General features: G+C 34.7%; 1 protein-coding gene across 1 annotated transcript; it reads left to right on the top strand.

Annotated features, from left to right (window-relative positions):
* Positions 1-1,112: 1,112 nt before the first annotated feature.
* Positions 1,113-25,457, top strand: LOC150089370 (uncharacterized). The gene is made up of 6 exons (XM_090389288.1): positions 1,113-1,220; positions 4,866-4,909; positions 5,918-6,034; positions 17,292-17,357; positions 22,365-22,397; positions 25,386-25,457. The coding sequence occupies exons 1-5, from the start codon at positions 1,118-1,120 to the stop codon at positions 22,392-22,394; spliced, it is 360 nt and encodes a 119-aa protein (XP_090245414.1). The 5' UTR covers positions 1,113-1,117; the 3' UTR covers positions 22,395-22,397; positions 25,386-25,457.
* Positions 25,458-27,072: the final 1,615 nt, after the last annotated feature.

The raw sequence follows: 27,072 nt of genomic DNA, 5'->3' as shown, positions 1-27,072 counted from the left end.
CCGTGGTCCCGTATGCTGCTGTTTTAATTTCAGTATTTCACTTCACATTTCTCACCACTCGCGTGGGTAGTGTGACGTCATTGCTAAACTTCCGTTACATTCTATTGTTATGCGCTGCTATAGATGTTTTCAAAGCAAAAAACAAATATACTCTATACAGTATTTTTCCCTATATAATATAGGTGTTTCTGTGAAATATATACTTCTTTTAACAATCAAAACAATAGAAATTAAATATATTTTTCCGCGGAGTGAATTTTTCTTAATAATTCTTCATTATTTGCTATTTCTTCGTAAAATCCTTTACAAGAATTAGCAAAATTTCACTTTAACTTGCACTATTAATCTACTGGACTTTTTCACACAAACAGGGGTTTTTGACTAATGGCTATTTCTTCTTCTTCTTCTTCCAGCCATATTCCGATGATATTCCAATTCACATTTTCTAATTCTTTTTCCAGCTCTAATATCCTGTCTTCACCGATGAGCGACCTTACGTTGTAACAGGCCAAGTTCAGTTTCTGTGCATGGCAGCTTAGTCGTACCCAAAGATTCTTAGCACCCTCTGCTTCCTCTGATCTGTCGTCAGAGGGGGAGTGGAAGCCGCTGGGGACTGAGGGCCATTTGTTTCGCCGTGCTGTCATGTGCTGGAGAGTGTAGTATATGTATCTGCATATCACTCAGTGTTTATTTTTTTTAAAATCTTAAATTCTTCTATCCACTAAAAACAAGCAATTATTTAATTGCTTGTTTTTAGTGAAATCGAATTATAACTGAAAGCAACGACTTCCTTGTGAAATTTCACGGATTTCAGCTAGTTTAGTTTTAAAATTGACGGTATTTTTCTGAAAAGATTAATTTAATTTTGTTGATTTATAAAAGTGCATATTTCGTAGAATATTTGGCATTTTTCCGATATAAGTTTCCTTTACTTCAAACACGAAGATTATCCTAATGTATATGCGAAAGCATTAGATATAAGTATATCATTATCTAAGCATAAAAGAATGAAGCTTTTACTCCTCCAGTGAAGTGAATAATTATCTTAATGACGTGATGCTGGATAATAAAAAGACATTCGCAAATCTCTTGAGTAAGTCCAGTCGAGATCATCGAAATGGCTTGGGTTTATTTAGCTGCTGTTGCTATACTTTTTATTGGAAATGTCGTACGGGGGGATACAGATCATCACGTTCCAGCAGGGCTAAAGCAGTTATGCGGTAAGTGAAATTGTTCAGTTTCGTGTCCTATAAAAGGATTTTAGAAACTAATAATTCATTTTCTTCTCCCTATTTTTCATGATTTTATTTTATCCCGAATATAGTTCTTTTTCCGTTAATATGTTAATAAAAAGGCATGCGTTGTGAATTTTCCAAATGGAATACGGCAGAACTTATTAGCCGAGTAAATGGACCTTTCCTACAGCAATCAAAGCAGTCATTCATTCTTCACCACCTTTTTTCTGTTCTTAATGGGTAGGAATGCTTGCTTTACTTTTCTCAGATTCTCCTGTAGAATTGTGAGGTGCATTCAGACACTCTTTGAAAGATGAATCGACTAATCCCAGGGGCTCACATCTGGTAAGTATGGGCTTGCAAACCCAGTGTCCTGAGCTGGATATCATCATTCTTCTCTTTCTTGCCTTTTTGGTGATTCCTGACTCTCAGGGTAATGCGAAATTTATTTTATTATTATTATTATTTATTTATTTTATTTTTTTTTTTTGGCTGGTGCAGCATAAGTCTCAGGCTTCCTTGCACCATATGGCTAATAATAATAAAATGTACCTTTGGAAATGACTAATTTTTTGAACAACAACAAAAAAAAAAAAAAAAAAAAAAGAAGAAAGCCTTGTGCTGCTTGGATCATATAAGTAAAAATTATTTTTAAACGGTACTTTATTAACGACTTTTTTTAACATTAATAAATAGTTAAAAGTTCAGTCTGTTGCAAGTAATTTTTTTTTAACAAAAAATTGTATAATTTATTTATTCATTCAGTTAGAGATCATAATCTCACCCATGGACGGCAAAGTGCTAGTGGGGTCTGCACCATTCACTGCTCAGAATCTATAATTGATCCTTACAAAAAAAAAAAAAAAAAAACTTTCCTGTTCCAGAGAGCCAAGCAGGATAGTTTTTCCAAATTTACTTATTGTTATTTATTTAGAATTGACTACTGTAAGCTTCATGTGCTGTGAACAAGCAGCACATGAAGCACAAAGTTACAGGATTCATCCCCTTTGGTAGTATAACACACCAGAGGGGAATGGTAGATTATAGTGCAAATTGTGCACACATAGTCTCAGAAAAATTAAATATAATCATACTGCATGCAAAAACAGTGTCTTGTGGTGAGTCTGCTATATTCAACATAGATACAAGAATTAGTTTTGAAATTCATTTAATGGGTGAATGAAAATTTCCTAAATCACATCTGTATTAAATGGAAAGCTTTTATAGTCCTTTAATTGGCTCGACATATTTTCCAAGTTATGTGTTGGAGTTCGTACTGTTGTAAGAAGGCAGTTTTATAATATGCCTTATTAAAGCATCATTTGTTAGGATCTCAATTGTATTTTACAGATTTAGGATTTTTAAAGAGGTTAGGTTGGAGCATGTGGCCATATTTGCGGACTGCCAGGATGTCATTGGCTTTGTGGATGTGAGATGATGCTGGATGGTACTGGAACATCATATCTAGAAGTCAGTAACTTGGTCAGGATATGTATACTAGTCCTGATGACAATAACCTCGGCGCCCACTCCATATTCGCATTCAGAATTCCTTTTGATACTATAAAGAGCATACTGAAGGCCTTATGTAACTACTATTCTATGTTTATTAAGCTTTTCTTGAGTATTAATGAATCATATAAGGCAACACGCCTAAGAATGTATTCCATTACCGTAGCATTATGAATGCCTGTCAGTCTTGGAGCATTAGTAGTGTCATATAATGTAAGAAAACAAGCTTATACAGCATTAGCCAAAAAAAAAAAACAGATTGTGGTAGTGAAGTGTTCTGTGAAAAACAGGTGGTCATCCCAGGTCCTTGTGATGTTTGGCTTTCTGATGGGTTGGCCAATTAGGACTCAACTGATATTATTTTTCTTGCCTTTTCAGAGGGAGGGTTTGATTCAAGCCTAATAGAATGCAAAGGTCAATTATCAGCTTAAGTTTGTAGAGCAGCTTTTTTCCTCATCAGCACTATTACCTGATGGAAAGAACATTTTTGTCACTCTCACTGGTTATGAGGAAAGGCGGCAAATAGTGTGGCAGAAAGCACCTCACCTTGCGTGATCAATGTTATCAAGCTTAACAGGCTAATGATTTAGAGAGAGAAGGATATTACGCTGCAACTGATGAATCATATACCAGCACATATAGGAAATAAAGACAACTTCTTTAGAGAATTATAATAACACATATAACTCAGTTAAAAATGATAATGGAAAGTGCTTTGCATTTTTGGTGGATGAGCCAAAAGGCCTAATTCAGCAAGTATAACTGTTGAATTCAACAAGAAGAGAAATAGTCAAGATAGTTTATTGAGGTGTAGTTGCTCCTGGAGGTGGTGGTGGGGGGGGGGAAGATAGTGACAGATTCTGGTAGTCTGTCGGTTCAGTTCCCCTAGACTACGAGAATCTAGCATTGAAAAACTAACGAAGAGTGGGGCCGACTTAAATGTATAGCAAGGCAAGAATATCATGTAATGATGTTCAAGGCATCTTGAAAGAAGTGCCTCAAGCAGTATATGTTAGTTTAGTCGAGGTAAGCAACAGACACCTCTTTCATCAGTGTAGTGTGAATGAGTTCTTCGGAGGAAGTTGGTTAAACGAAAATGAGAATCTCTACCAGACTTTTTTATTCCCTGTCCACTACAGTTTAATTACATTGGTGACTTTCTTTAGACCATTTTTCTGTCTACCAAAAACATCAAAATTGGAAGGTCAAGGTCAATATCCATTGAGAAACTGGACTTCCTCATACAGCGACAACTATATGAGGAACCAGAGCACGAATCATTTCCTGTGAAGATTTCTCTTCACAGGAAACGATCCTCCACAGCATTTTCAATGCAACTGTCAGCTCACAATGAAGCACATTCTTGTTGAATGCACTCTGTACAAACATGCTCGGTAATGTCCATTCAGCTTCCTTCCAAATCTAAAAGAACCAAAACTCTCTCATATCATAGGCAACGATGCTAATCCTTTCGAGTTATTCTGCTTTCTTAAATGAATAAAATTATATGATCGTCTCTGACTGTTTCCATAACCTGTCACCATTGATAACTTTCATATCACTGATAGGTGCAATATGGTCTAAGCAGCCCTTGCGCCAAAAATAACAACAACTATATGAGGGTTATGTTCTGTCTATCACCTATGCTCCTGGGGCATACAGGACAGCTATCATGTCCAGTTGTTCGCACCAGTACCTAAATCAACTATGGGCAGCACATAATTTAAATTAGACAGTTTAAATCTATTATTGAGCTGAATCATGATGACACAAAATGGGCTTATCACTGCAGTGTTTGGTTGTTAAAAAACCAGCAATATTGGTAACCCTGATCTAGCAGAGACGAGACTTTATTTCTTAATATATATAAAAAATATATATATATATATATATATATTTTTTTAAACTTTATAGTGGTGTTTGGCTATTTGCAAAAGGTGAAAGTGCGGAATTGCCTGGACTTGTAAGGTAATGAAAGAATATGAGTGAGGAAATTTGGTTTTGCGCAATTCTCGAAATTTGGAAGTAGCCAGACAACATTGTAAAAAGAAGTACAGAATTTTAATTTCTTTTAAAACAAAAGTATGAAAGGTGAAAAGAATGATTGATTATGTTTCAGGTAAAGATTTGGCGATATGTATGGCAGAAAAGCTGGATGACAAGGTAAGAGAGCAAAAATAATTCCAATATATTGTGAAGGAAGATTAAAAATTCATTCTTAAATACGTCTTTTAGGGAGAATGCAACTATTTTCTCTAAAACATATTTCAATGATAATAATGTAGCATATTGGAGACTTCTAACCATAGGTGTCAAATTTATTTCAAACCTTTGGTGTCACCTGTTTAAGATTGCTTAAATTAATTTCGAAGTCAGGATCAGTTTATTTTGAGTACAAGATTTTTTGTGTAAAAGCATTTCATCATTTAATTTATTCTCAAAATTCTAGTATGCGAGGTGTTTGAAAATTTGTGCAATTGTACCTGTTTTCCAGGAATTAGAACTCTTCACAGACGTTTTATTTATTATATATATTTTTAAATGAAATAGCAGCCTTCACAAATCTGAAACAGGCTGTACTTCGACAGGCTTTTGTTTTTCAGTGTAGCAGTATTTCCTTATTACTTTCCCCTCTATAGCACTACCATATTTTTGCCATTTTGAGTCGAGAAAGCCCAAAAATCAAAATGGACAAGATCCAGATATTGGTAGGTCTTTTGGTGATGCGCCCTTTATTTCCAAATTACATCCTTCAAGTATTACTAATTGAGTAATTGAGCATGTGAAAATAATTACTAGTCACTGTTTTATTAGGATATGTAGTGCTGCAGAAAGAGAACTTGTTTGACTGTCATCTTGCCATCTTCATCACTTTTTCAGATTCACACTTTGCTTTAAAACATACAAAATATCATCTGAACCTGCCATAGTATTTTACCTTCTATGAGAGTTGCAGACTAAATTTAATGGCAACTTGTAAAATACTAACTAAATATCACCATTACATATGCACTCAGTGTTTAAATTCATAGGAGGAAGACCCCCCCCCCCCATGTCAGTGAAAAGTAGATTTAGTATTGTATGCACTTTAGTGGGCCATTCTCATAACTTTTCAAACACCTTATATTTAAGCCTTTGTTTTCAGTTACTTAAAGTTGCTTTTGTTTACAGTTGCATGATAACTGGGAAGATTGTTTCCAGAAAGAAAGTGACAAGGAGTTCGAACATTTTGATGACTTTGTTGATTATGTGTGTCACCATCTCGACGACATGCATGTTGGAGTTGTGGTAAGAAAGATATTTTAATTCTTATTTTCATCTCTCATGAAAAAGTGTAATATACATGGCCAAATTTTAATCACCAAGTTTTAACAAGGATTGAAAGCACCTACTGAGTGAATCATATTTAACTTTAATTTTACTCTGAAATAAAGAGAACCCGAACCCCACCACCATGCCTTTTTACACACCATTGAGCGACTGAATTGATATTTATTGGAAATTGCTGAAATTTGAGAGAAAATACAACAAACTGGTTACTTTTTTATTTATTCAATTGATTGCTAGTTACAATTGCCCCTTGTGCAGTATGCAAGCTAGAGGGGTTTAAATAAATTTGTTTATACTCTAGGACAGCCGCACAGTCAGAATTCATAAGGTAGAGAGAGAATACAAGAAACGGCACTGTATTTAGCAGTCGCTAGCTCGAACCCGTCACTCAAGGCACGTGTGCTTATGCACCCTCACACCCGACCACTCAGCTTAACATACACTGTTACAATATTCAAAAAATAAATAATTTAATACAGGTTAACTCTACTTATTTTGACAGAATACAAATTGCAGAGGTCCCTGAGATTTGTTTAGTGATGATAACCAAGCAGGCTGCCACATTGAAAATGGTGGTGAAGTGTCACAATCTTTTTGTTTTAATTACACCCAGGTATAATTGTCAAGTATACTTTATTGTTTATATATTTTTTTGGCCATTTAAATATGATACCCCCACCAACAGTGGTGAAAAATGAACATTCATTCCACATTTCCTTGCATCATTGTCCCTTTACTAATACTAACATTTTTCTATACTGTCCATTTCATTATTAAATAAAGCTTCAGTTATACAGCTGAACTGTGTTAGCCTTGATTTTTGATAAGGATCAAAACTTGTATGGAAGAACTTGTTCTGTACAGCATTAACAGGAACTAGTGTTCACAAGGTAATTAATGAAGTCTTTTTCAAATTGATTTCAAAAAAAGCTACAATTCATGATTTTTGTTATTTTTTTTTTATCTGACTTTTACTGGAGGCTTCTTCACACAAAATGAAGATGATTGAATTTTGCTCACCTTTTTTTGTATGCAATGCTACCTGAAAGATGATAAGTAAGTGTGGAGGTTCACATTATTAGTATTAGTTCAATCTGATTCTGACTCAAAAGAAACAGCATTTTTTGATGACTGAACATGTTTTAGGCCTCTCAATGTAAAAAAATGTGTATGCATCAAGTTTGGTAAAGAACAAGAAAAATGGAGGCTTAAACAGGCATCACCAATTCTGGCGATGCCTGTTTAAGCAAGGCTACTGTATATCAATAGATGAAATTTTGAAAACAGCTAAGAATCAGTTTAAAATTATCAACATTCTGATTGACCTACAACTTCAAGCAGTGATGAAGTTACTGTTAGATTGCATGAAAAAAATTCATTCTGATTGGCAGTTAACTATCTGAGAAATTGCTGATGAAATGGGTATCTCCCAGCTGAATGATGCCAGACTATTCTTCCTGAAATCTTGGCATTCATCAAGTGTCAGCAATATTTGCTCAGAGATTGTTGAATGATGAAAGGGTTCACTGCTGAAAAGGTATGCTATTGCAACATGATCTAGAAAATTTAGGTAGATGGACTAAAAAGTGGCAATTGAAATTTAACATTAATGAATGCAGGTACTGCATATGGGTATCAGTAATCCAAGAAAAACAACTGAAGAAACCTGATTCACATCATGTTTTTTAAAATTTTGGCAGAATTTGTGCACTGAAATTATAATAAAATGCTACTTTTGCCACTTTTATATTTAAATACATGTTTAAAGCACTATTAAAAGGGCAGGGTGGTAAAAAGTTCACTAAACACTCTCCTCTCATTTTAAAAACTGATCTAGGATGGGTCAAATTTTCATTTATTTGATTTTTTTTAGTCACTCTCCAGCAAAGGTCAGCCATCATGTTGACATTCTACCTCATCCCCATGTCTTTAATGTCCTGGTGAAACCTCTCACTCTGTTCTTCACTTCCTAGATTTTCTGGGAAGTAGTCAATGTGGGAGTTTAAAAAATGTACCTTGACACTCATGTTGCAGCCCAGGAACGTGAAGTCCTTGAAGTTTGCCAACATATTTCCAACTATATAGATCCTTGTTGTTCTCAATAACAGACCTGAAACTAATCCATGCCTGTTTTTTTTTTATCTTTTATTCATAGTTCCCTTAAAATTTTGGTCCCTCATCAGTGTGCAAATTTGACCTTATATTAGCTTAGCTTCTCTTGGATGACAGATGGTAATTTAGTAAAAAAAAGTAGTTGAACCAGGGACCTTCCTGGGGTAAAGCTTTTGCAAACTGCTTCATTAAACACAGTGTGCAAAGGTGGAAGGAGAACAGTTTTGGGGTCTTACAGTGGTTTATGAACTATATTCTTTGATCCAGTACAACAAACTCCCCCTCTTTGACCAGACCTTGACATCCCACTTACAAAAAGCAAGGCATTCTTGTGTAGCCAGGTTTCTGTCCATGTAACTTGCCTATCACTTTAAAGTCAGCACAGACCAACCAACAATGTTCATCATACTTAATATTTGTCAACAGCTTCTTCAAATTCTCATATGTTTCTTTCAAATGCATAGAGCAACCTACTGGAATTAATCTACCCATATTTATTTCCATTGTGGAGCAACACATCTTTGAGACTCCTCTTTGATGAGTCATTAAAAAGTCTTCACTGTGTAGAATTGTAACTATTTCCTAAATCATTAAGTCATTTATATTACTGCAAAAAAGCATAGAATTGTCCTCAGAAAAGTAGGGGACTAATTTTCATTGTGTACTATGAGAAAAACATCCCATGTCCTAGAAGATTTTTGACTTAAGTCTAGAACCAAGGAATTCTGCAGATTCTTTTGTTAAATTTAAATTTCTTACCAGATCATTGAGGGCTGGATTCAATGTCTCCAGGCATATAGACTTCAGTTTCATCTTCAGACACTTCACTTTCAGCACTTTCTGCTGCTACATTCTTCAGTATAAGTAGAGGGCATGTAATCAACAGGTTAACTCCATATGGGATAATGGCAGATGGAATATTAGGATACACAATGCTCTTCATACTCTTTTCATTTATCTCTCTACATTAACTAAGCAAAAGTAAGTCATCACAGTGGTTTGTGGGCTCCCACCAAATCATGGCAATTGCAAATGGCATAGCCTTCTTTTTACAATTTTTCCAAAGTCTCAATGCTTCAACAGAGGTTAAGAAAACTTTACGTGGTGCACATTGTTTATCTTGGTCACCAAGTTTCACTCCAAAAGAAGCACAATACACATTTTTTTACAAATTCTGTAATATCTTGTGTTTGCTTGAGGATTACATAACTTCCACAAATATAACAAAATAATTTTGGATTGTTTAAACACTTGCGTTAAGACATTTTACTCACTTTTCAGCACAAGTTTTGCACGATAATCTCAAAAATAAACTGAGCTCTTGCTGATAAACACTGCTGCATGGAGCTCTCAAAATAAAGAAGCAAATGACTGAAGGCAGCGTTGCCAACATGTAAAGATTTAGTTTACAAATTCCCAGAATTTATTCCTGATTTAATACATTCAATAATACAACTCATAATATCGACTTGTGATTTGTGATAGAAAAAAAACCCTCAAATAAACCAGCATTAAAAAGTGAGTTAAAAACAGCTATTAATTTACAAACATTGAAAGAGTGGTGTTATTCAACTGTATGTCAGTACATCTTGAGTACTGCATATAGATCTGGAAGCCTCATTTTAAGAAGGATGTGGATCTGTTGGAACAGATACAGTAATGAGCAAAGAGATCGAAAAAGTAAACCTACAAGAAAGAACTTCATTTCTGCCGATTTCAGCATCTGGAAACTAGATACAGGAGAGGAGATCTCATTAAGGCTTTGAATGGATTGAGTAAGAGTAAGGCATCTTACTCTTGCTCAGACAACACAAATGGTTGTGTCAAAATTTGCTTTAGCCAGCATGTAGTTGATTGTTGGAACAAACATCCATCTGGTGTGGAAGTGGTTAGTTTGAATAAATTTAAGAAAAATTGCACAAATTATTAGATGAGATAGATGGTCAGGTGATGTGGGATTTTTTTTTTTTTTTTAAAGCAACAGCTTAAAAAAAAAAAAGCTTGCTTCCTTGAATCATTTTTTTTTACTAATACTAAAATACTGTTGACTTGGTGCATTATGGCCTTAGATGCCAGTGTGCCATAAAACAACAACTAAATACTGTGCTTTCTTTTACTGAACTTATCCCAAGTTCCAGTTCAGTAGTCAGTTCTACAAGCAGATGTATAGAATCTGTAGATGTCTTTTAGAAATATTTCTGGAGCTGGTAGCTGCTGCTTCTTCACAACTTTTTTTGGATTCATATATTTCAAACAGATCCATTTCACTCAATTTAAAAAACTTATTACAGAAAAAAAAGATAGTTGACATATCAGATTTTCCAAGAAAGACTATTACAATAAATAGAAATTGTACAGATACACAGTAAACTATTGAATGTGTAATTTGTGTTATCAAAATAAATAAACTGTGTGAGTGAATCATTCCAGGATACTTGGATAGCCTTATTCATGCATGAAGAAAAAGGCACATGCCACACTAATTAGAAACTGTTTTTCCATATAACCTGTTATCAAATGTATATTTTTGGTATAATGGTTTGTATGATAATTGACAAATAGTGCTGTCCCCACAATATTTCTATCATGGCTTACATAATAAGGTTTCTTTTTATTAGGAAATATAGGTGGTTGAAAGATTGTGGGGATTTGTAATATCTCTTCAAAATTTAACTGTTATTTTTATTTTTTAAATAATGTTTAGATCTGATTATTATACTGTTAACATACCAATAAACTTTGTGAAATACAACTAGCATTATAAGTTAGAAGGGCAAGTGTTTAGCTATATCCATATCCAGCTGAACAGCATAAAGAACATTGATTTAAGTATAACTGTTGCAACGTCATACTCCATAAGAACTCGGGGGTGGGATGTGTTCTCTTAAATGATTTTAACAGTATGCCTTGTACTATTCAGTGCAAACTGATGGTGACCATGTCTTGGAAATGTAATGGGTTTATGTTATACATGTGCCACATTGCACAGCTATGAACTTTGTGGTGGATCAAGTGTGTGTTATGGGTGTTTAATGGTGCATAAGCTACACTGGCTATAGTGCGCCTAGGTGGATCTTGCTCAAGGATGACAGCTTTGATTGTATAGTACAGGACTATGTCCTGTACCATACAATGCCAGATTCCAACAAGCACTGTATTTCTCCACTACAACAAGTTGAAGATTTACTGTTTTGTTATATCCATTGTACATGGGCATGTTTAAGACATTGTCTTCTCCACTTGAGGCCCGTTTCATCCCAGATGTTTCTCTTAACTGTATCAACACCCACCATGGAAGTTCCTGGTGACATATCCTGAAGAAGATAAACAAATGCAAGAAAGCTGTTTAAATAATGTTTAAGTATCCATATTCTAGTGGACTTACTGCATTGGGTAGATATACAATGGTACAGAAATTGCTGTTCTGATTATTTAAATTCCACCTTCTGGTTTAAAAATACAAAGTAACTCTCCAAGCCTTACATAAAATGTTAAGAGTTGCTTACTAAATATAGTTTCTTCCTTTGAAATTTATTCATGAGCAGCACTTATGTTAGAAAACTTTATCACTTTGAAAATTGTGCCATTCTCATTGTTTCTGATGTCATGATTAATTATGAAGGTGTGCAAACCTTTAGTTGACAGTGACAACAGAAAAGTTTAACAGCTGGAACAATTTTAGAAATACGTTCACCATTTAGATTAATTTATAATGTGCTTGTTTTTAATCTTAAACATAGTAATTTTTTGTGATGAGAATTATTATCATTACAATCTGTATAGTTTAAGCTGATCAATTTTATATAAACAAAATAAACATTTTCTAAGAAAACCAAAATGGAAGAAGTCTAGCTTCACAGTGATGTGATGCCTGTTAAAATATTGTTTATTCTAGCAAAGGATCTCATAAGATATGGCAATAGTATAGTTTCTGCATGGGACTGGTAAATTGGAAGTAAGATGAGCAGGGGGTTATTAATTTTACCAGCGAAGTTCTGCTTTATAATGTTTGTAGAAATGGATACAGTGCATCTTAGTTCCTTTCAATCTGTTAATAGGGTATAAATAGTGAGGTGATCCGACACAATTGAAATAGTTAAGTAAAGGTAGAATAAGTGCTTAGAGGCAGTTTTGGCAAACAAGAAATATGATTATTAGAATAATTATATGAATTCATTAGCAGTCCATGATCTTATTAAGAATGGCAACTGTACATTTATTAATAGGAAGGGAACTGTTCTTATTTTTGTAATTCTAGACATTATTTAATTGTAAATTTTTAGTTCATCTGCATATACAAGTATGGATCCCTGAAAATTTTGATAAGTCTGTGATGGGTGTTCATAATTATAAATAAAGGGCCCACAGGCCTTGTGCAGCTTACTTACATGAAGAGTATCCTTTTTCAAATTATAGAAAGATATCTGTCCTTCAAAAAGGCCGAACCAAATATGCCATAAGTGAAAGCTTAAGTGGACAATGTCCAGGTTCCAAAGAATTTAATTATACTCCAAAAGTAAAGTTTATAAAGGTAGATCATCCTTTAATAAAATAAGGATGATTATCCATAAAATTCTGATCTTGTATTTCCCATATCTGGTAGGATGTATCCCATTGTGGAAAGACAGATTTAAGATGAATGGTTAATGGGCATTCCCCCCCCCCTCTCATAGGGTAATAGAAACACCATTAAATGGTAGATGCTCAGATATGTAAAAGTGGTTGAGATGTATGCAATGTATCCTTAGAGGATTTTTAAGGATACGACAAGCATTATGAGTTGATGTATCTGGGTAAATTAATAGGCAAATTCACCTGTAGTGTAAACATTGTAATAAATGAAAGACATATATGCCTTTCATTTATCTCCTCCCCACACATCTGAAATGACTAAAATTTTGCATTAAAACAAAAAAAAAAAACTTGCCTAACTGAACATTGTTAAAAATTTTTTTTGGGCCCTATTGATTTTTTGTGGTTTATTTTCAATGAAATGGTTTTATTTGATATACAGGGCATTTCATAACATATGGACCTTACTTTCAGGACCTGAAAACAATAAAATAAAGTTTATATAAGCATATATCCAGAATTATTTTGTTTCCAAGTTCCTACCTAATTTTTGTTCCAACAATTAGTTACCTTTAAACGAAGTGCTCAAATGAACCATACATGAATCAAAAAATCTGTGTACTTTTTGAATTTGCTGGCATTCTTGTTCTATACCTGAAGTATTTTATTGCTGTCAATGGATGTCATGTAAATGACGGATTTCAGATGAGTCTGCAGGTAAAAATTTGCATGGATTTGTGGCCTATCCATTTATGAGAGAAATGTTCATCTAAATTGTTTCTACATACTCAACTAAAATGAGATGGAGTGCTGTCATACATAAACCATATATAATGTTGGACAGTGAGAGGATCTTCATTGGTAGATTGTACCATTCATTAAAAAATCAGTTAATTAAGGATTTTCTTAACTCATTTTTCAGGACCCACTCCTCCAACCCAACAATTCTGTTACCATATAAAATTTACTTGTTGAATGATCCAGTATCTCCAAAATATTCTCTGAAAGGTCTTCTCATTTGACAGATGATTCAGAGACCTTTCTGCGGCCGTGTTATACACCTGGCACATTCATACATGAGCTTCATGGCCATCACTTCTTTATTTTATTTTATCAGTTCTGGAGGGCCCCCCTCCAGAACTAATTTTATGGTAAGAAGTTATAATTATAAACAGTAAAATACCACTTCAAAATAAATTTGACTATTCACATTAGAATAGTAATTGAATGCTATAGTTGCTTACTTAGAAACTAACAGGTGTATGCATGTATATTTTGGGACACAGTGATTTCAGGCATATGTTTATATAAACTTTTTTGTTTTCCAGTTCCAAATCAATTCTGAAAGAACAGCTTGCATAGATTTAATGATTAAAGTTTAAAATAAGTGGTATATTTATTTCTTGCCCAGCTCTAACCCAAATGAAATTGCTAGTTTTATTCATGAAGTGGGGTTATACAAATTCTGTTATAATTTTAATCATGGTATTGCAAAGTGTGAAAACACCTGCCTTACTGAATAACATATAAATATGCTCTTTCTCTTAACCTATAAACCTTTGCTTTATAACTCTTATCAAAATTACAGTATGCTAGATTATTTTACTTTATTCATTTGCAAAACAGAATCCTCTATATCATCTAATGGCATATAAGCCATTAGATGTTGGGTGCTGTAAAATCTATTTTAAAGTAAATGGGTGTATCTTTTGGGCTGGCCATGGGCCAGTAGTAAGCATTCAGCCTTGAGTCTGTATGTTGCCACAGAAAATATATGGTCCATTATGAATTGTGGCACCAAAAATCAAATTTAGCTGCTCTTGAAATCACGGGAGAATAAATGGAAATTTATATCTATGCTGACAACAATAATATGGAAACCGTCTAGGATATTATATATTTATGCATTCAGTGTATATCTGGTCCATAGTAAAAGATATACATATTGGTAGGCTAGCTCTTATGATCAGTGAGGACCAAGTGAATACATAAATCATTTCCTTTCCTTTATTAGGCATGTTTGTATCTACTGTCTTCACCATGTTGGTCAGTTCACCTGTATATAGCACCTAGATTGCCAGTGAAATTTTATTAAAATCGGACCAGTGGAAGAAATTCAGCAATGTTTCTTTTTTCCATACAATTTGTATGGAAGTTTTTAAATTAATTTAATGGAATATTGTTAGCTTTAGCCAGTTCTTGCTGTAAGTCTTGTGAAGAGACATATATATACAGAGAGAAAAGAGTAATTAAAACTGAATGGATAAGTTTCATCCACTTCAGAGAACATAAAATTATAATCTTAGTAATTAATTAATAAGGAGTAACTATATTTATTTTTCACTTCTATTAATCACAGAAAATGCAGGTGAAAAAAAATTAACAAGTCTGAACAGTAATGCACTGCATATACTATGTATATAAAGTGCTTAGCATCATAATACACAGCCATTTCTGAATAAACAGAAAATTTTTAAGGTGGCATCGTTTTAGGTTATATCTCATATTGTGAATACCTTCACAACGAGTTGCCATGATATTGCACTACTTCGAATAAGTAATGCTTCACCTAAGGAGAAGACTAATGTTACTTATTCTCAGATAGGTACCACCACCCAGACAGCACTGTTTCAGGGCTATTTGATGTATGTATGTGAATACCACTTGTCCCTATTAGACTTAGAAAAGCAAAAAAGGTAGAGGGAAAGTTATAGTAGGAGTGGAAGAGGAAAAGAAACAGTGTAGAAGAATGAAAGGGACAGTAACTCCTTCAACTCACACCACTCAAAAACTCATAAACTCCTCGAATAGGCAACGCTTCCCCAGTGGAGAAGGCTGTTGTTACCTATTCTCGGAAACTCCGGACATCATCAAGCTCCCCCTAGCAGCACTGTTTCAGGGCTATTTGGCCCTTCGTCAGTGAGTGGGTAGGTACCCAAATGATGCAATGATGGCAAAAACAGTTATGAAGTATAACTCCACAATATGAGAGATGCCTGATGGTGTATGATGTATTTAGACTAAGGCGCATTTAGGGCTAAAGCCTCAAGCTGCGAACAAATTTAGACTATGTATATAAAGTGCTTAGCATCATAATACACAGCCATTTCTGAATAAACAGAAAATTTTTAAGGTGGCATCGTTTTAGGTTATATCTCATATTGTGAATACCTTCACAACGAGTTGCCATGATATTGCACTACTTCGAATAAGTAATGCTTCACCTAAGGAGAAGACTAATGTTACTTATTCTCAGATAGGTACCACCACCCAGACAGCACTGTTTCAGGGCTATTTGATGTATGTATGTGAATACCACTTGTCCCTATTAGACTTAGAAAAGCAAAAAAGGTAGAGGGAAAGTTATAGTAGGAGTGGAAGAGGAAAAGAAACAGTGTAGAAGAATGAAAGGGACAGTAACTCCTTCAACTCACACCACTCAAAAACTCATAAACTCCTCGAATAGGCAACGCTTCCCCAGTGGAGAAGGCTGTTGTTACCTATTCTCGGAAACTCCGGACATCATCAAGCTCCCCCTAGCAGCACTGTTTCAGGGCTATTTGGCCCTTCGTCAGTGAGTGGGTAGGTACCCAAGTGATGCAATGATGGCAAAAACAGTTATGAAGTATAACTCCACAATATGAGAGATGCCTGATGGTGTATGATGTATTTAGACTAAGGCGCATTTAGGGCTAAAGCCTCAAGCTGCGAACAAATTTAGACTATGTATATAAAGTGCTTAGCATCATAATACACAGCCATTTCTGAATAAACAGAAAATTTTTAAGGTGGCATCGTTTTAGGTTATATCTCATATTGTGAATACCTTCACAACGAGTTGCCATGATATTGCACTACTTCGAATAAGTAACGCTTCACCTAAGGAGAAGACACCTAAGGAGGAGCGTTACTTATTCGAAGTAGTGCAATATCATGGCAACTCGTTGTGAAGGTATTCACAATATGAGATATAACCTAAAACGATGCCACCTTAAAAATTTTCTGTTTATTCAGAAATGGCTGTGTATTATGATGCTAAGCACTTTATATACATAGTCTAAATTTGTTCGCAGCTTGAGGCTTTAGCCCTAAATGCGCCTTAGTCTAAATACATCATACACCATCAGGCATCTCTCATATTGTGGAGTTATACTTCATAACTGTTTTTGCCATCATTGCATCACTTGGGTACCTACCCACTCACTGAAGAAGGGCCAAATAGCCCTGAAACAGTGCTGTCTGGGTGGTGGTACCTATCTGAGAATAAGTAACATTAGTCTTCTCCTTAGGTGAAGCGTTACTTATTCGAAGTAGTGCAATATCATGGCAACTCGTTGTGAAGGTATTCACAATATGAGATATAACCTAAAACGATGCCACCTTAAAAATTTTCTGTTTATTCAGAAATGGCTGTGTATTATGATGCTAAGCACTTTATATACATAGTCTAAATTTGTTCGCAGCTTGAGGCTTTAGCCCTAAATGCGCCTTGCACTGCATATATTAACTAACTTGTTTTTTTGTTATCTAGATCAATCGAGCAAGAAACTGTGTCAGAAGTATTTATGGAGAGGAGCCATACAACAATGCTAGAATTGTAAGTATAATAATTTGGTTGTTGGTAAAAATTATGTGGTTATAATCAGTGTTGGAAGGTTCCAAAAAATAATAAACTAGTTCCAGTTTATGTTGGACCTGAAGTGTTCAAGATATGAACTATTTAAAACAGCTTATATTCTACAAGGAATAGTCAAATATTGTACCATTCTTCATGGAGAAATGTTTCAAGCTCTTTTTGAGTGATGAAGGTTGAGGAAATTTGCTTCTTACTTTCCTCTGCAAATATGCCCACAGTGGCTGATCTGGTGATTGCAAGCCATGGGAGATGCTTAGCCTCATTTCATGCTCCTCAAACCAAGATTGAACACATCTGTCAGTGTGTATTGGAGCATTATCATCTTGAAAGAAACATGGCATTATTTGTACCATGGGATGAACCTGGTCACTTTGAATATTAAGATAATCAGTGGCAGTAATTTTCCCATTCAAGGTGATGATAGGACCTAAAAATACCAAGATATTGCTGCCCCAAACCATTGTTGATCCTCCACCATGTTTGACAGTTAGCACAACACAGTCAGGATGATGAATTTCCTTTGGCATTTGCCAAACATAAACGCTCCTTGACATTGAAAAAAGTGTGAAGTATGGAAATGGATGATTTATCTGAAAATTAACTTATTTATAATCAACGAGTGTCCAGTTTTTGCACCCCTTACTTTCTAACATTATCATCAGTAACAAGTGATTTGGCAATAGTGGCTCTGCCATAAATGTCAGCTTTATGAAGTTCTTGCCAAATTTTTTTCTAGAAACTGGATTGCTGAGACACATTAAATTCTGCTGTAGTTTTATGTTTTTGGGCTACAATCCTTTTCAGTTAGCTTTGATTTCCTGTCACAATTCGTCCTATCAGGTTTTGTTTTTCCATACTTGGTGAATGCAGACATCTCTTAATACATTAAACAAATCAGCAGTTTCAGTCACCAGTGCCAGTGGTGTAGCTACCATGTAGGCAGGCAATTGCCTCCGTGCCCGGGCTTTTTAGAGGCCCAGCGTCTTTGGCTGTCTCCTGTTTTTGCAATTTTCATTAATTAAGTAGGGGCTCGAAAAAGGGTATCTACGCTACTGATCAATGCTCTTTGGAATTAAGACAGGTTAGACCAACCTGTCTTAATTCCAAAGAGATCATTTTTTTCTTCATTTACCTCTTTATATCTCTCCTAAATGAACATCAGCTTTCCTTCACAATACAATCTACTATTCAGAGTGTAGCACGAAGAGACAAGTTAAAACTTAAAACTCCCACATTTGCCCAGTATCACTCAATCTTGCACAAAGATGGGATCACAGCATCCTGAATACAAACAGCACCACACTTTTTATGACCAAGTCATTCACACAATAATTACACATCTTAATCTGCAGTCAGTCTTTTTTTGTAAGAAAAAAATTTTTTTGACACATTCATAAAAATTAATTAGACATGCTCAATCGAGTTCACTTGTGACAGCACTTTAAATAGAATGGCACATACACTTTTTTTTTTTCAGGTTGTTTACCCCATCAGTTAAACATGGGGATTCTCACAGGATGAAGCAGCTCTCCCCATCTGTGGAAAGTCCCCCTTTCATACACAATCATTTGCCCTCGCTTGCATGTTCTATAGATTAGTGCACTTTGCTCACCACGGGTGCCATAGGTTTGTATGGAAAGTTTAAAGTTAATTTTAAATGTGGAATTGAGCTGTAGCAAGACCCTGTCGTACAATTTGCAACTCACCCCATGACTGAAATCCAACTAGGGCAGTTCTATAACCAGAGGTGAGTATGGAAATGGAATTTGCTGCTGGAATAGAGGAGAGGAGGGTATTTTTGCAAGCGTCCAGGTGTTCAACAGTTTGAGTTATCCCTCCCCAGCAGCATTCACACTGTTCTGATATTCCTCTTAAGCAGACTTTAACCAGTGATGTCCCTCGCAAGTGACCAGAAGTAGAAAGAGGAAAGTTGGACCTGGTTTTTGATGATTTAGCCTTGTTCAAGATGAGGAATTACACCATATCATATTGCTTATAGAGTGTCTTGTAATCAGTCAACAGTGAGTAGATTTCTTTCCAAACTCAAGAATACTGGTTCTGCTGATAGGAAAAAAGGAACCGGACATAAAAACCGTAAAGCTTCTTCTTCTGAGCTGAAAAGAGAATGGGAAGCATACAGAAGTGGTAGCAAGTACAGTAACAGAAGACTCCTCTTAAAAAATGGACTTGTAGCCTGTCATCCTAAGAAGCCCCTCCTCACACAAAAAATGGAAAACATCCGATTAATTTGATGTAAGGAACATGTCAAATGGACCCCCCCAGCAGTGGAAGTCAGTTATTTTCTCGGATGAGAAGAAATTCAACCTGCATGGCTCTGATGGGAGACAAATGATTCGTCGTAGACGTGAAGAATACCATCAAGACTGTATGGTGTCTACAGTGAGATTCCCTACCAGCCAAACGATATGAAGGTGTATTACGGAGTAGGTCACCTGCAGTTTATAAAAGGTTCCGTAAATGCCAATGGATACTGGACTATACTGGAAGGCAAATTGCTCCCAAGCAACTATGTCTTTCAGGATGACTCTGCTCCTTGTCATCGGGCACTTCTGTAGTTACTTTAGCTTCATTTCTGCATTAGATGTACAACAGTAATGTATTTACATTTGTTACAGGTGAAAAAAATGGTTGGAAGAATGGTCCATTACAACCTTTAGCTGGCCAGGAAACAGCTCAGAACTGTTGGCATTGTGTGGAATCTGCAGTTGCCACAAAGAAACCAAAGACCCTTCGGGAAGCCATAATTAGTGTTTGGAACCACGAACTATCAGTCGATTATCTTCAGAAATTGATCTTGTCAATGCGCTGCTGTCATCAGGGCCAGAGGCATTTCAACTAAATATTTGTTTGCACCTGGTGAACTTTTCATTTTGTTTTCCATTTAAAATGATAAACTGAAGCAAACTGAGGGCTTCTGATAAATTTTTCAGCCATAATTGTTGTGTTTAGTATATTTGTCTTGGTTATTATGAGTAGGGGGAAAAAAAATAAACATTTGGATGATTCTGTTGAGACACTTAAGCTGAAGAACATACTACCCAGTTTTATGATGCTACCCATAATGTTGATTAGTTGTGTTGTTGCACTGGCTTTGGTGAGAATATCATTGAAAAACATGGGGTAAGCCAATTACTAGAAGAGCCACTGATCATCAAGCAAAATGAAGTTTTTGTTACTGCATGCTGCCTTCTAAAAAGATTCCAAGATGCATTGATTATATTAGAGATTATTGAGCACTTACTTGTAGAGCTAGCAAGATTCATTTCCCAAATATTAGTTCAGTCCCTGACTTAAACATCATTATTATCAGACTTTTTACACCAAATGTACACATTAATAGGGAATTCATACATCCTTTTCTAATTTTTATTTTGTATTATGCTTAGGTCTTTACTACTTAGTGTATTCTTTGAGCTGTTGTAAAATTTTGTATTAATATGAGCTTCAAGCATTTATTTTACTCATGCTACAGGTAAGCACTTAAACTGCTGAAGAACTTCTATAAGCTATTTGAGTGTATCATCTTGCTCCTCAGAGGTTCTACACCTGGGCAGCTTTCTTGATTCTGTGTGTATAGGGGGGGGGGGGGCAGTGGATACATGCAGTTCTGTTATAACTATTTGTCTCCAGGTGCAATTTCTAAAAAAAAAAGAGTATACTTTAGAGATGGGTAAAAATGTTAAATGTTTGCACAGCCTTAGCCATTCCAGTGTTCTAGGCCAAGGATAGTTGGAGCCTGAGGTAACAATCAAATTTGTGAATAAGCTTTCTTACTAATGTATTCAAAATGTGGGTTACAGGAATATCCATCATCCCATTTAAAACTCCAAGTTCATGTGAGATTGAACTTTTTGAATTCCAGTTTCATCGTATGAGCTGTGATGATTTTTTTCTTGTTATTGGCAAAACTGTATAAGATAATTTAATTGTACTATAATAAGTGGTGAAGTTCCTGCATTCTGATTATACTTCACCGTTTCTTGATGTTTGGATCTCAAGAAAATTTCATATTGTCTGCATATGACACAAAATTATTCCATCTACAGCCAGGAAAGGTTCAGGGCATACACAAGGAGAGTGGCTGATAAAAATCTCTGTGGTATAATGTAAAAAAAGTTTGTTCTTCTTCTCAGTGATCAGATTTCATGGAGAGAAATATTAGCAGGAGAGTGCAAATTGCAGCATCTGAAGACTAGGCACCTGTGAGGAGATTTTTGCAGTGTTTAAGGCTTTGACAGATTACTGATAGCATCCTTCCTCTTACTATACACAAGGGAACATAAATTGAGGAAGGATGCAACTTGAAGTATAGATGCAGATACTGAATTTGCCTTCAGCAAGTGGGTAGTTTGAATAAATTCAAAGCACATGACAAACTATTAGAGAGGATGGACAGATTTTTTGGCTGATGCTATATACTCTTGCCCTGCATCATTTGCCATTACTAATATTGATAATAGATGTGCTGTAGTTAAGAATGCATGTAAGAAACACTATGCATATGGAATTGAATGTTCCCTTTAATAATTCATAATACTAATATTTTCTTTTATAAAAGAAATCTAGACAACAAGTAAGATCTGACATTTTTGACAAACTTTATTACAAAACTTGAAAATTAAGGTATCTTGAACTATGAAATTCTACTGTATTTACTTTGCAGAATACAAAGGTAATTTTTATTAGAAAAGGATTTACTGGAATTGTCACTTTAGTATTAATGAATTGAAACAGTTATCTGCATCATAATTTTAGTGACTTGGTTTCACTTTAAGTATTACAGAAGTATCCAAATTGTTGGTACTGTGTATGCATTTTACAAAAAAATAAACTGCTCATTATGGTTTCACATGCACCATTATAGAAACAAGGTTTACTTTTCTCAGTGGATAATGCTGTTTATAATAGAGTTAGATATTTAACATTTCTTACTTCTTTTTCTATCAGGAATGTGTCAATGAAGCAAAGACTGCTTGAAGGGTAAGTAAACTTAAAATACTAGGGTAGAACCTTACATTAAAAAGCTGCACTTTCTAGCTTTCTTCATTTAGAAGAATTGTATGTGCATAAAGATACAAAGACATTCTGTTTGTAGAAATGAACCTCCAATTTCTTAAGCAGGTTACTAATAAGCTTAACTGGATGAGGAGGTTTTTTTCCCCTTCCCTGGTAGAAAAAGGCTTGAAAAAACTGTTATTTAACCTGTTCTATAAAATATTTGGGAACTTTTTGAATTTGGTTTGCGGGTGAAGTGGATCACTGAAGGTATAGCAGTCTTAAAATATATAGAGATAGAAACATGCTATAATCAATTTAAAGAGACTAAGATAGCCAGAAACCACTCAGGGTATTCCTTGGTCAGCATAGGGTAAAACATCACCAGAGCAGTCATTCTTCTTATGAAGCAACATTCCACATAAACTGCAGGATAGAAGCCTCCTGAATGATTCATATTGAGGGAAATGGACTGGAATCTGCTGTGCGGGTTGGCAGAGCATGTGCTATTGCAGTCTCGGCTACAGAGGCCTACAATATCAATTTTAAATTGGTTTAGAATGCACTATCATCATCTTCCAGTAATTTGGTAATGAAGTTTTGCTGGAAATTGATAACTCAGTGAATTCCCAGTTTCCAAATAAATAGATGGGTAGACTGATTCATGTAAAGCACAGCTACCAAAAGTGCTTAGATAAAAAAAAAAAAAAAAAAAAACAGTTATTTGTTTTATTACATTCAATTTATCAAATGAAGTACATTGCTGTAGTGTTTCATGAACTTTATACCTGCTGCTTTTTAATGATTCATTATTTGTCTTTGCTGGCAGTAAAGCTCATGGATTGTCACAGTTTTTATAAAAGTTCTTTTCCCTCTCCTATTTTTGAATAGGTGAAGTAATTATGACTTAATGGAAAGAATTCCAGAGAGTAATATATATATATATATATATATATATATATGTTTTTCAGTTGAAGTGTACCAAGGTCTTGAAACCATACAGTAACAGTCTAGGTATAAAAAGGACATAGTCTTATGAGAGGCACTGATGTTCAGATTGTAAGCCTGCCACAAGTTGCCTTATATTGCATTACTAAAAAGAGAAGTATAATGTTTATTATTGTGTGGTGGGAGGCACCTCAAGTACATTTGACAACCCAATAATGTTATGAGTGAGCAAATAAAGTTCTAAATGTAGCTGTAAGAGCCATGGTGCATTAATGTAAATATACAAGAGCTATTATGGCCACATTTGCTCCTATTTTGTAACTTTATAAGAACAGTTTGTGTGAAATTAAACACTGGAGTTAGTAAGCTTTTTCTCCAAATTTGACACAAAGAGTAAATTGCTATATAGCCTGGAACTTGTCGCTTCATTTTGTATATATATATATATATTTTTAAATCATTGATATAATTAAGCACAAACAATATATGATACCATTCTCTTCTGTTGTTTGTCATGTTTACTTCATTTTCGGTAATCTGTATAACATGTTACAATTTTCTGAATATTAGATGTCTTTATAAGGCTGATCCCTTCCTTTCTCTATGAAACTAACAGTTTTATACAAAATCTTAAATGGAGTGTATTAGAGAGAAATGTTTTAGCAGGTATGCGGTATGCTTACCACACTCAAGGTGTACGAGTTTTTATACATTTAATGGCAATTATCTGACTGGTATTACTTGAGTATAAAACAATTGTAAGCTAAGCCTAATGCAAATTTGACAGGAAGAAGAAATAATTATTTCTTTTCTCCACTTAAAATTTTGTTTGAAACTGATAGGATGGACATACTGTATAGTACTTTAGAATAATAAATTGACATTCATAATGACTTCGGTGATACTACACCAAAGATCTCAGCGACCTCCAGTTCACAACGCGTTTCCACAGGAGCATAGGCAGTATTCTCCATATGCGCACTGGAACCATTCATCCCATTGAAGAGGGGATGAATGTGGATGCTCAGAGGAGCAAATTCAAGTCTCCAAGTTTCTTGAAAACTGTTTTGAACCAATGCAAATGAAGCTGTTGCCAACAGATTCACAGCAGAAATATTTTAACATTACAAATCTTATGAACATTTAGGTCTATATAAGCCGCTGCCATTATAATGGTGGAAAAGAAGAAGTGGCAGTTAAACCTTAGAGATATGCAAATATATCTCCTATTCAGATGGGTGAAATATTTCACTTACAGACCAGGAAAAATAATGTAGTTAATAGTTAAAAAAGTAATGCAAGATCCTGCTTGTTTATACTTTGTGCCAGAGTATAAACATGATCTTACAATGAATTCAATCATTAATCATATTTAACACTCACAGCATTCCTGAGAAATCTGAAGTCATCACAAAGGAACTGGATGCAATGGCCGACTGGTGTATAAATTTGTGTCATTACTGGGGTGGCTGCAAATGACCATTGCTCTCCACAGAGGTTGGTTCCTTTCAAGTTATTGATGATACAAAGATGAGTGTTCTGCTACTTTAAGAAGGCTGAGCTGATATGAAATATTACAAACAGGTTCCTAGAACAGTCAATGATATACAAGAATTTTACCTGTAAAGGCAAAAGAAGTGATTATCCCATTGTATAAGGCAACATCTTGAAGGCCATAGATCTGCTGGAAAGGGTTCAGAGAAGAGCAACAAGTTTAGTTACCAAGAAAGACTGTGGTTTGATAATTTGCAATCTCTGGAAACATAACTAAATGCTGATACACACAAGGGAATTTAAATAGGATGGTTGCAGTCAGACAAAGGATAACTAAAAATTTTTTTGACTGGGAGCTGTATGAGCTTCCTTACTAAATTCTCCAATACGGAGAATAAAATTTAGTTAACTTTGGATTTTAATTCTTCCAGTCCTTTTTGCAATACCTCATAATGAGATAACACAAATGTGCAAGCTTGCTTATTAATTTAATTATATATCCAAAACTAACAACCAATGTTTATTTTACAGGTTTATTCTCCAAATGAATCTGCGGATAACATTTCCAAATGTATTAATCGAGATTTTATTATTAATATGATACTTTTACCATAATTTCTATGAATTTAAAGCCTGCTTGATAAATAAGCCATTAATGCTGAGGACTTTTTAAGAAGTACTTCTTAATATTGTGCTAATGTCAATGTAGAATAAAGCTTTTACTCATAATTTCTGATATGGTCTTCAAAGAGTGCATTACTGATTTCTCATTTTACACATGTAAAATCATGATTTGGTGCCTTCAATGAACATTCAAGTCCTCTGGGAATTACAGCCAACTCCATTTTGATAGAGGAACCATCCCTTCTGTTATGTTCACACAGAAAAGAACTATACATCACTTTGTGCCTCAAGTATTTGTTTGGACCATAAGAAACAGAATTTTCAGGGTTGAAAAATGATTACTATGAAACTAAGAGCTACAAAGGCCTAATGTATCCTACGTTTTGTCAATACTTCTGCACCATACTCTCCAAGACTGACTTAAAAATGTATAATAACTTCTTTAAAATAATTTATTATATTGAAGCATATACATAGCTCACATTAGTTTTCCAACCTGTGAACAAGACCGAGGTTGAAAAGCTTGGTCCCCACTTAAATTGTCGTGTGTTGCATTTATCTTCATTTTTAAACTACGATTTATTTGACACAATGTCTTCAGTCATGTCATGTGCTAAGAGTGATGAATACATTAAATTATTTTAAAGAAGTTATTATGCATTTTTAAGTCGGTCTTAATTGGAGAGTATGGAGGTAAACTCTTACGTATTTTTAAGGGGTGAAAAATATATACCATATTTTTCACTCCTGTACATGGAAAAGCACTTGTACTATTTTAAAGTGAGTACTCTGTATAAATTCTTGCAAGAGATTCTCACAGTAGTACCCTGTGAGTACTAATTCTTATACCACTACTTTCTAACAGTTGACATCAGTGAAAAGTTAATTTTTATGAGGACTTGCTTGTCCCTCATCAAAAACACGAAGTAGAGTTACTAATTGAGATCACCTGCTACTGGACAAAATCAACCAAGTGCTTTTCCATATATACACACACATAGCATCTCAGATGCCTTTTTTTTTTTTTAATACAAAAGAATTTATTTTTACTGGATTGAAAACAGCATTTCTATTAATTACAAGTTACTAAATATTGATTTTCTATATAATCATTAAAGATATGTGGGAGGAATCAATTTTAAAAAATGGACTATATGTTGGCAGTGCAGGATTAAATATGAAAAACACTAGTATGCATGCTCCAGATTTACTATTTTAGAATATACTTCTGTCTGGTAGATCATTCTTAGACTATCTGAATGCAGCAGGTTTTACTCTTGAAAGAATTTATAACCTCCCCCTCAGTTATAAAGCTGAATGGTTTGGTTGTATTTTGATAATGTGCTGACGGGTTTTAATTCTTATGGGCTCTTAACTGCTTTGATAATAAAGCATACAATAGCTGTTATCAGTTGTTTCAGTAGAACCACAAGTGAGTTTACTTTACTGTTGTGAAGAAGGATGGACATTGGCTTTTAACAGCATGCCTGTTCTTCAAAGATTCTATAAAACTTGGCACCAAGTGAAAAACCTCCTCTACAAATTAACCCTCCCAGGTATTAACAGTAAAGGAACTTATATTCAATATTAGCTA

Source organism: Mastigoproctus giganteus, chromosome 2, assembly GCF_048544385.1.
Source record: "Mastigoproctus giganteus isolate SK-2022 chromosome 2, ASM4854438v1, whole genome shotgun sequence".
Lineage (NCBI taxonomy): Eukaryota > Metazoa > Arthropoda > Arachnida > Uropygi > Thelyphonidae > Mastigoproctus > Mastigoproctus giganteus.
Note: the sequence above shows the minus strand (reverse complement) of the source record. Positions and strands in the feature narration are given on the sequence as shown.